Here is a 9,995-nt window from a genome sequence, read left to right on the forward strand (position 1 = left end):
CGGAAGTTAGGTATCTTGTAGTGATTCTTGACTCCAAACTCCATTGGAAGCTACGCCTTGAAAATCGGGTAAAGAATGCCAGTGTAGCCTTCTACTCCTGCAAATCTATGTTCAGTAAAAAATGGGGATTCAAGCCACAGGTCGTGCTGTGGATGTACAACGCAGTGGTTCTGCTAATTTTTACGTAGGGAAGCTCTTCGGAAGGGCTATAATAAACTAGGGAGGGTGAAAACAACTGCATGCATTGGGGGTAGTGCCAGCGCAATCATTCTAAATAGGCAGGATTGGATCGAGGGGAAATCTGCACCGAAGCTTTCATCTCTGTCTTCACTGACGGTTCCAAGGCGGAATCGGTAGTCGGAGCAGGGGTATTTTCTAAATCAGCCATTTTATCTATCTCCTTTAAACTGGCGAACACTGCTAGTGTTTTTCAAGCAGAAGTCTTTGCAATCCTGCAGGCATGCAAACTGCTTAGGGAACGCGGGAGCGAGGGAGATATTAACATTTTCTCCGATAGTCAAGCCACGATCAAAGCTTTTATGACGCCATGGTCATTAGTAAACTCCTGCAAGGAGGATTTCAAATCTCTTGGCTGTGTAGATAATATTTCTCTGATCAGGGTTCCAGGACATAGGAACATAGAGGGAAGTGAAATTGCTGATGAGCTTGCCAGGAAGGGGACTGAGTTGGTCTGAGAGACCTCCTACCCGGTCATTGGCATCCCTCTGACAGTTGTTAAAGTGGAACTACACAAATTATTTCTGAGGAAAGCGCAGAAAAGATCTCCATTTGTTCTATGGAGATCTCCATGTTCCATTTCTTTATGTACTATTTCGAAAACCCTTTGACCTCAGTACAATATACGGAGGATGCAGAAAGTCCTTTGGACTCCTCGCCATTCAATTTCCATACGCGTAGCTGTGTTTACCGGTCACTGGACTATCGGCACACATGCGGAAAAGCTAGGCTAGGCTAAGCCCCATTGCAGAAGCTGTGGGGATCTTTCAGAGATGGAGACTGTTGAGCACTTTCTCTGTAAATGTCCGGGCTTGGCAGCTAGACCACTAAGGTCTCCTCCTTTCTTCGACAGCCTAGGGCAGTGAACCAACCTAAATTCCATAAATCTTCTGCGTTATATCAAGAGCTCTGGTTGGTTGTAGATATCTGTCTGTTGGCGGTTTCATGAAGGCATCAAAACGGCGCTTCAGTGCTACTTGAGGAGTGCAAGACTGGCACTTCAACCATTTCATTTTCCTACCTATGATGAAATTGAATAGGCTAAAAAAGGACGTACTCTTTTTTACTTCTTATTTGTATATTTATTTTTACAGTTTTCCTCCATATTCTGATGGAAAAGTGAAAAAATTTTTATGGACATTTTTCTGAACTTTATACAAAGCATGGAATTTTTAAGCATAAGCGGTGTGTGAGTTTTTTCTCGAAGGGTGATTGCTATTATGATATCATGTGAAACATTTTAGGAAAACTTTAGTTTCTCATGATAAAGAATGCTGAATTGAAAATTGATTTGATTTGATTTTGACTAAGATTTTTTCAAAGATTTGAGAATTTTTTTTATTGAGTTCATTTTTTTTTTTCTTTTTTTTGAATGTTTATTGATGACAAACTAACTACAACTGTCTAAAGATTTAGATTTTGCTAATATGATTAGAGATAAAAAATCCCATGCAAATGTTAAAAAGGCAGGCATCAGCATATTTAAATTCATTATGCCACTATTTGCTGATAGCGGTACTATTTACTTTTACACACATTCATACAACGGCTGATTACACCTAGTAGTGTTGTACTCTCTCTTTCGTGTTGGTATCTTATTTTGCTGTTTTGCGCCTCTTTGGTTTTGCCGATCTCAAAAACTTTAAAACGGCATTCGATTCTTCATAATCACATTAAGGGAAGGAATTTTTTAGTTTTGCTTGGTTTTTCTTGGACATTTTTGTAGGCTTAGAAAGTGGTAAATCATATAACTATTATGGGGCTTACTGAATAGTAAATAATGTAAGAAATTTTAAAAGCATAATTTTATTATCTGTTTCTTTTCTTGCTCTACTTAAATCATCATCATAAAGCAGCTCATTCAAACAACGGGTGCTATCTAATTTCCGATTGTATGATACTACAATACACGCAAACTCCATGGCCTCCTTCGTGCTTGTGATTAAGATTATTTTTATAAATTGAAATTATTCCTTCTATTCCTATCAGCTGCGTGATTGCTTCTTTATGGAACTACATATATCACTCAGCTTCACATTCATTTCATTCTGATTTACTAATAACTCCCTTGCTCTCTCTCTTTCTCTCTCTCATTGCAGGTTGGCACGTCGGAAACACAATACATTCGTACCATTGACAATTTGATGGCATCGCGCATCAGCTTAAAATTGCAGCTGCAGGGCATCCACTTTACCAACGCAAATCCATCACTGCTCCATGGCGGCGGTCATGGTTATGGTGGCTACAATGGGGGCAGCGGCATTGGCAATGGTTATGGCATCAACTCGGTGCATAGCGTCGGTGGCGGCAGCAACATTGGTAATGGTGGTAATAATGTTGGCAGTCTGATTTTGCGTTGTACAGCACAAATTGGTGATTTGTATCAGGAGTATAAGGAAATTGAACTGGGCACACCGCAAAAGGATCCGGTGCCGGCGAGAGGTAAGCGGGGAAGTCGGCGGCTAATGCAAATATGCAGTTGAGATAACAATGCATGTATGCGTGCATGCTTACTTTGATTTGTGTATCTATAAATGTGTGTATGTTTGTTATCTAAATACTTGGGCATACATTGGCACACTTAGATTGCACTCATAGGCGTATATCAGTGAGGCGGGAATAAGAGAATAGGCATAAAATATAACGTACATAGGCTTTGATTTCCCCTTTGAGTACTGGAATATTATTGAGTAGTGGTTTGCTGAGTACTTTGTGAGATAGTCTGAGGAATTTTTGTGTTTCCTTTAACATATTAATTTGTTATAATTTTACTAATTTCGACAAATTATAGAAAAGGAATACCGACTCTTCGCCGAAAGGTGCATATAAGCCTGGTCAGTTCAATATATGTATGTATAGATGTACGTATAGGAGGCTACTTGAGGGCCGTAGGTTCGAGAGAAGGTCGAACATCTGCCGGCTGCACTGTTGATCATGACGACTTGTATGATATATCTTATAATTATTTGATAGCGCGCCGTCAAAAGTGTTATTTCTTTTATTATAACGAACAAAAAATTATTTTACGAAAATTTGATTTTGAACAACATTTGGCTTGTGAGTGATTCCATATCAATTGATCAAAGTATTTTGGGCGATGTTGTCAGTTGTCATAAAAATTAGTTTAATTTGTAGGCTTGATTACAACAAACATTTACAGCAATAAATTAAAAAATTAAAAAAAAAAATAATGTTTAAATGTATTGAGCTTCGAAAAGTTTTTGCAAAAGTTTTTTAAACTGAAATATTTCTGGTTCCTTTTAACATTTTCAAATTTTTTTTGTAATACTTTGGTATCAATATAATTATTTTAAATATTTTTCTTTTGTTTTTGGAAAATTCTTTTCTTTTCTGTTTATTATTCCTATTTTTATTTTTTTTATTCTTTATTATTTTTTTTTTTTGACAAAAATTTTCCTTTGCAATTTTTTAAAAGAACCTCGTACTAGATTTAGAATTATAAATATTTTTGGTTACTTTTAACTAATAACTAATATAAGTAAACAAATTTTTTTTGGGGAATTTTATTTATTATTTTTTATTTATTTATTTTGTGTTTTTTTTTAAGTTTTTTGTTTGGAAGTTTTTGTAAAAACCCTCGCGCCTGAATAATAAATAGAAATATTTTTGCTTCCTTTTAATATTTTTAAAAATTTTTACTTTAGGGTAAAATATGACTAAAGAAATTTATTTTTGGGAAATTCTTTTATTTATTTATTTTGTTTTTTTTTTGCTTGGAAAAAAAGTTTTTTGTTTGGAAATTTTTGTAAAAGTTTTCGCACCAGATTAAGAAATAGAAATATTTTTGCTTCCTTTTAACATTTTTAAACTATTTTTTGTACTTAAGGGTAAAATATAACTAGAAAAGTATTTTTTCAGGGATTTTTTTTTTAATTTTTTAAAAACAGCTCGCGTTAGATTTTTAATTCTTGTTTTTCATTAGTAGCTAAAATAAATTCATGAATAATTTCGAATAAGTTGTCTGGTTGGCACATATTACTAAGATATTGATACCTAATTTAGTTATATAAATATTCAGATTTGTTGTAAAAGCCGTCCTTATTTCTTTGATGGTCAGTGTGCGTTGGGGATTCTATATAAATAAATAAAAGTAGAATTATGGAAGTTAGAAATACATTTAGGCCTAAATATGTCGTAGATGAAATTTTATATGGCGCTATCGTACCGGCCTTTTTGAAATAAATTTTTAAGAAAAAATATTTTTAATTGCGCCATCTTCAAGAAATTAAACTCACCTTCCTACGATTTTATTACTAAAATATCTGCGTATATGAAAAACCGAAATATTGATTTACCTACCGTACAAAATGAATCTACTTATTTACATACACACATACATATGTACGAGAGTGTGATCAGCCGGGTGACTACCTAATCAACTGATAAATGAGAATTTAAAACGAGTAGGAAATTTTCTCACGGATTTAGAACAACAAAGTATTATTTTCTTATTTTCAATATCTATTGGTATTCGAATACAAGTATAATAAAATAAAAATTCCTACAATGTAATGCAAATATAAATATTACCTTCTTTTTTTCTCCTCCTTTTACAGTTACTCTCTCTTCCGGCTCCAGTATGACCAATTTTTTCAGCTCCTACTTTTCCTCAAGCAGCCGTAGATATCCACCACCAACAACCGCTGCTATGCTACTGATGGCGATTGCTAGCATTATAGCAACAACACCAGCCGCTACAACAACAAAAGTGGTACTTGCTGTTGTTGAATTATGCATTACAACATTTGCATTCTTTAATCAAATGTCGGTGTGCGCACACAAATTTTGCCGCTCAATTTGTGTGGAGCAACAGCACAAAGAACGAGCACAAAAGCAGAAACAACAACTGAAATCGTTACAAGTGCAACAAATACCGCAGCCAAGTGAAAAGCTACACCATGACAAACAAAATGAAAGCTGGCATCATCTGCTGTTGCCCAATCAATTGCAGTTGGTGCAAAATTATGCGCGACAAGAACAACAATGCATGAATTCCGTTACTTCCTATTTGGCGGTGAGCGAGCCGATGTTCGCCAACAGATAACTTAAATCAAATGAAATGTGTTAATTGAATTAAAAGTAAATAAATGAATAAATAAATGAAAGAAAAAATTAAACTAAAAACGAAGTGAGAAGACGAAGGCGAAGATGAAGATGAAGAAGCTTAAGTGACGTAAATAAATAAATGAGAAAAAAAACTAGGCTAATTAATATAATATTATTGTATTTTTATAGTAATTTTAAGTGAGTCTTATGTTTTACGTGTAATTACAACAAAAAGCGCCATTAATAGCAAAAAAAAAAAAAAAAAAACAATAAAAAATGCTGATAATTACATTTAATGAGATTATAAATGAGCGCAACAGCTGTAAGCTATAACAAGCAGAGCAGTAAAAGAGATAGTCGAGAGAGGCGTGAGGTTGGTGCCTGTTTGAGGAGGAGTGCCGCAAAAAATTACAAAACAAACAAAAAAGAAATAAAAATAACAAAAAGAGACGCTAATTGCTGCGGCTCTGCTGATGGCATTGATATGCGCTAAATATTTCAATAAAAAATTTCCAAAAAAAAAATGAATGTAATAAAAAAAATTAATTAAGCTGTGTTTAGGTTTTTAAGATACTGCATTTTTTCACTTTTGATTGGAAAATTGAGGTTATGTCAGTAAAATTTACTAAGCTATGTGCAAGTTGTGAATAACCCAAGCAAATAAACAAATACAACTTAAAAATATGCGTACACATACATACTTGCATACCAATTGATAGCCTTGAACTTAAGTCGAAGCATGTTTAAACCTAATAAAATAGGCAATGCATTGAAACTGAAAGAAAATACAAATAATTTGTTTCAATAAATATGAACAAAAAACAAAATAAAACGAAATTTGCATAGTGAAAATAAATAAAAATTAAATAAATAAAACAGCGCAGCAAAAGCTATTGAAGGTTTATAAAACATATGTATGTATGTGAAAATAAATAGAAAAAAGCAAAATTGTCTTAAGTGCGTGTGCTAGGCAATGTGGGTAGGTCCGGCGCTAATAAATGAAACATGAAAATGTTTAAAAGTGGTAACATATAATGCTGTAATTTATTTAAAAATAAAAAAAAATTGAAAACAAAATCGAAATTAGCTCGAGCCGATTTGCCCGCGCACGTGCAATTGACAAAGGTAACCTGAATAAAACGATGCAAAATATGTATAATAAAGAAGTAATAATTCCATTATAAAAAAATACAGAAATAAAATAATGAAAAAATATATGTTAATTTTAAATCAAAATGAAAAATTGCATTTTCTACTTTTTTAAAGGCTGGTCGACAGGTGAAAATTTCGTTTTTTTTTGGTGTTTAGCTGGAAATTAAATTTGCATTTGGAATTGTCTGATTCTTATAAAAATTAACACTCGTAAGGATCATACATAAATACTCTATGATCAAAAAGTACCGGGAAGGCGATGTTGACTGTTTTCTTCGATTGCCAAGGCGTGGTGCACCATGAGTACCTTCAATAATAAATATTATTTATACATTTTGAAGCGTTTGAGAGATGCTGTACGTCGCAAACGGCCGGAAATGTGGGCAAACAATTCTTGGATTTTGCATGATGATAATGGTCATCGCACCGAGCTCATAATGTGCTGGATTATTTTACCAAACACCAAGTAAATATGCACGATGGTATTGCACCGTATTTAACTGATATGACCTTGTGCGAGCTGAACGCCGTACCTTCGTCGGCCTACCAGGAGTGCATGGATGACTGGGTTAAACGTTGTCACATGTGTGTTGCTTCCGACGGGTCATATTTTCAAGGAGATCAAATAAATTTGCCTGAAATTTAAGTCTGTTGTTTTAACATTCCCGCTTCTTTCTGATCAAAAGGTATAATTGAAGCCAATTCAGTGCAAGACTACCGAAATTATATAGAAGTTTAGAATATTCCATTGTGAAGCCGTGGACAGTATCAGCCATACGCTAAGGTTGAGTAGCAAACAAATGTGGAATATCTCTACTTTTTGTGAATCGCTTTTGAAGTCTAAGCTCGTATCTATGAATGGAAATAGAAACCGAACAAATATTTCACACAACAAAGTAACCAAAAGTAAACGCAAAGCGACACCAAAACTGCTAGGTTGTTCAATAAGTTTTCCGGTTCAATAGGTTAGGATAAATGGCTGCCTTTGCGAGGAGCCCACTTGAACAAATATTCAAAAAAATTGTCCGTTGTTATACCTACAGGGGAGAAGAGGGAAAGAAGAAAAGGAACCTGACAGCTGGAACCAGGCAGGAAGAAGGAACTTTGGATTAGAGGATGATGACCAACGGCGGCGATTTACGTTCGTATTAAGGGGGTATTCTAGTGTAGAAGCATGCATTTGGCGCGAATTTGAAGCGCTGTGCATACGAAACAAAAAAAATGTTACCACTCACTTTTTTACCATTCGTTTATTGATTATTAGTTATTACATTAGAAACTAACTCAAAAAAATAAAAAAAAAATAAAATTGGCAAAATTATGCGCAGTCAAAGTAAAAAAAAAAAACAAAAAAAGGGTGTACTGGCGTGCATGACTCCAACTATCCTGGTGATCTGGGAAATAAAAACCAAACGGATTTTCAATTATTATAGCTGTCGCTCTCGTACGAGTCTTGGACAAGTTAAAGAAAAATTTGTTAAAAATTTGGCGGCTGTTTGAAACCAAGCTTTTTGTTTGCATATTTTTTCAACAATTCCGATTTTTTTTTAATACTAACTGAAAAGTAATAGTCTCGAGTTAGGGTCATCCGAGAATGTATAAAAAATACCCTCCACAAATTTGAAGTAAATCGGTCTATTAGAACTCGAGATCGAAAAAAGTTGTTTTGAGAAAAACAGTTTTCAGACAAGACGGATCGGAACCAATGTCACCAAAAAGGCTATAACTCATGAAATAATAGGAATAGGTTTAAAAATCCTCTAAATGATATATTCCTAAATGTCTTCTTCTTAATTGGCGCGATAACCGCTTACGCGATTTTGGCCGAGCTTAACAAACCACGCCAGTGGTTTCTTTCTCGTGCTAACCGGCGCCATCTGGGCACACTAAGTGAAGCCAAGTCCTTCTCCACCTGATCTTTCCAACGCAGAGGAGGACTTCTTTCTCCTCTGCTCCACCAGCTGGTACCGCATCGAATACTTTCAAAGCCGGAACGTTTGTATCCATTCGGACGACATGACCCAGCCAACGTAGCCGCTGGATCTTTATTCGTTGCGCTATGTCTATTTCGTTGTAAAGCTCATACAGCTCATCGTTCCATCGCCTGCGATATTCGCCGTTGCCAACATGCGATGATATCGATATCATCGGCATACACCAACAATTGTACGCTCTTATAAAATATTGTGCCTGAGCGATTAAGTTCTGCGGCTCGTACGATGCTCTCCAACATCAGGTTAAAGAAGTCACACGACAGCGAGTCACCCTGTCTGCAACCTCGTTTGGTATCAAATGGTTCGGAGAGGTCCTTCCCAATTCTGACGGTGCTGCTCGAATTGAGCAACGTCATCTCATTGAGCATACAGATAACTCCTTTTCGTACTGTCGAATACAGCTTTGAGGTGAACGAAAAGGTGGTGTGCGTCGGTTCTCCTTTCACGGGTCTTTTCTAAGATTTGGCATATTGTAAATATTTGGCGGATAATAGACTTTCCAGGTCTAAAGCTACACTGATAAGGTCCAATCAGTTGGTTGACGGTGGGCTTCAGCCTTTCACACAATCCGCTCGCTAGAACCTTATAGGCGATATTTAGAAGACTAGTCCCGCGGTAATTGGCGCAAATTGCAGGATCGCCCTTCTTATGGATTGGGCAGAGCACACTTAAATTCCAATCGGCAGGCATGCTTTCATCCGACCACATTTTGCATAGAAGCTAATGCATGCACCTTACCAGCTCTCCGCCGGCATGTTTGAATAGCTCAGCCGGTAGTCTGTCGGCGCTCGTGGCTTTGTTGTTCTTTAGCCGAGTTATCGCTATTCTCACCTCGTGATGGTCGGGTAGCGGAACGACAATTCCGTCGTCAACGATTGGGGTATCGGGATCTTCACATTCTCTGTGACATGCGCAGCTGTCACTGTTTAACAGGTACGAGAAGAGTTCCTAAATGTCTAAACTTTAAAAATATGCAGTTTGGATTTTTTTCAAAATTCTACACTAGAATACCCCCTTAACCGCTTAAGCCACCAGATGTATGATAAAGGGTTTTCTAATAACAGGTGTTATTGCTGAATGGATTGCGCTATCGAGAGATGATTAACGATTTTTTATGGCCACACAAGCAACGAAACCATTTATCTTTTACGGGAAAAGTTTCCGGACCGTGTTATCTCTCGAAGAGGTGATCACAATTGGCTACCGAGATCTTGTGATTTAACATCTTGCAACTGATTTCTTTAGGGCCACGTGAAAGAGAAGGTCTACGCCAACAGCCCAGGGTCGATTCAAGACCTCAAAGATGGAATTCGTAAGGCTATCGAGGACATACGGCAGACACTTTGCAATTCGGTTTTGCAAAATTTCATGAAAAGGATATTGTCCTGTAAGCGTGGTCGTGGTGCCAATTTGCGTGATGTTATTTTCCGCTATTATTCCACGGCATACCTTCCTCTTTATAACCCGGCCTGTTAGTAGTCGTAGCGTAGCCCAGGAGCTAAAGACCGACCATGATGACTGGGGATGAGAAATGGGTCACATACG

At 36.3% G+C, this 9,995-nt stretch overlaps 1 protein-coding gene across 1 annotated transcript in view; it reads left to right on the forward strand.

Annotated features, from left to right (window-relative positions):
* Positions 1–6,497, forward strand: part of LOC129237192 (uncharacterized) — a 76,312-nt gene extending 69,815 nt beyond the window's left edge. The window contains exons 2-3 of the mRNA XM_054871709.1: positions 2,337–2,679; positions 4,815–6,497. Of these exons, the coding sequence (XP_054727684.1) occupies positions 2,337–2,679; positions 4,815–5,302 (831 nt within the window). The 3' untranslated portion in view covers positions 5,303–6,497. The remainder of the gene's footprint in view (positions 1–2,336; positions 2,680–4,814) is intronic.
* The last annotated feature ends 3,498 nt before the right edge of the window (positions 6,498–9,995 follow it).

This window comes from Anastrepha obliqua, chromosome 1 (genome assembly GCF_027943255.1).
Source record: "Anastrepha obliqua isolate idAnaObli1 chromosome 1, idAnaObli1_1.0, whole genome shotgun sequence".
Classification (NCBI taxonomy): domain Eukaryota; kingdom Metazoa; phylum Arthropoda; class Insecta; order Diptera; family Tephritidae; genus Anastrepha; species Anastrepha obliqua.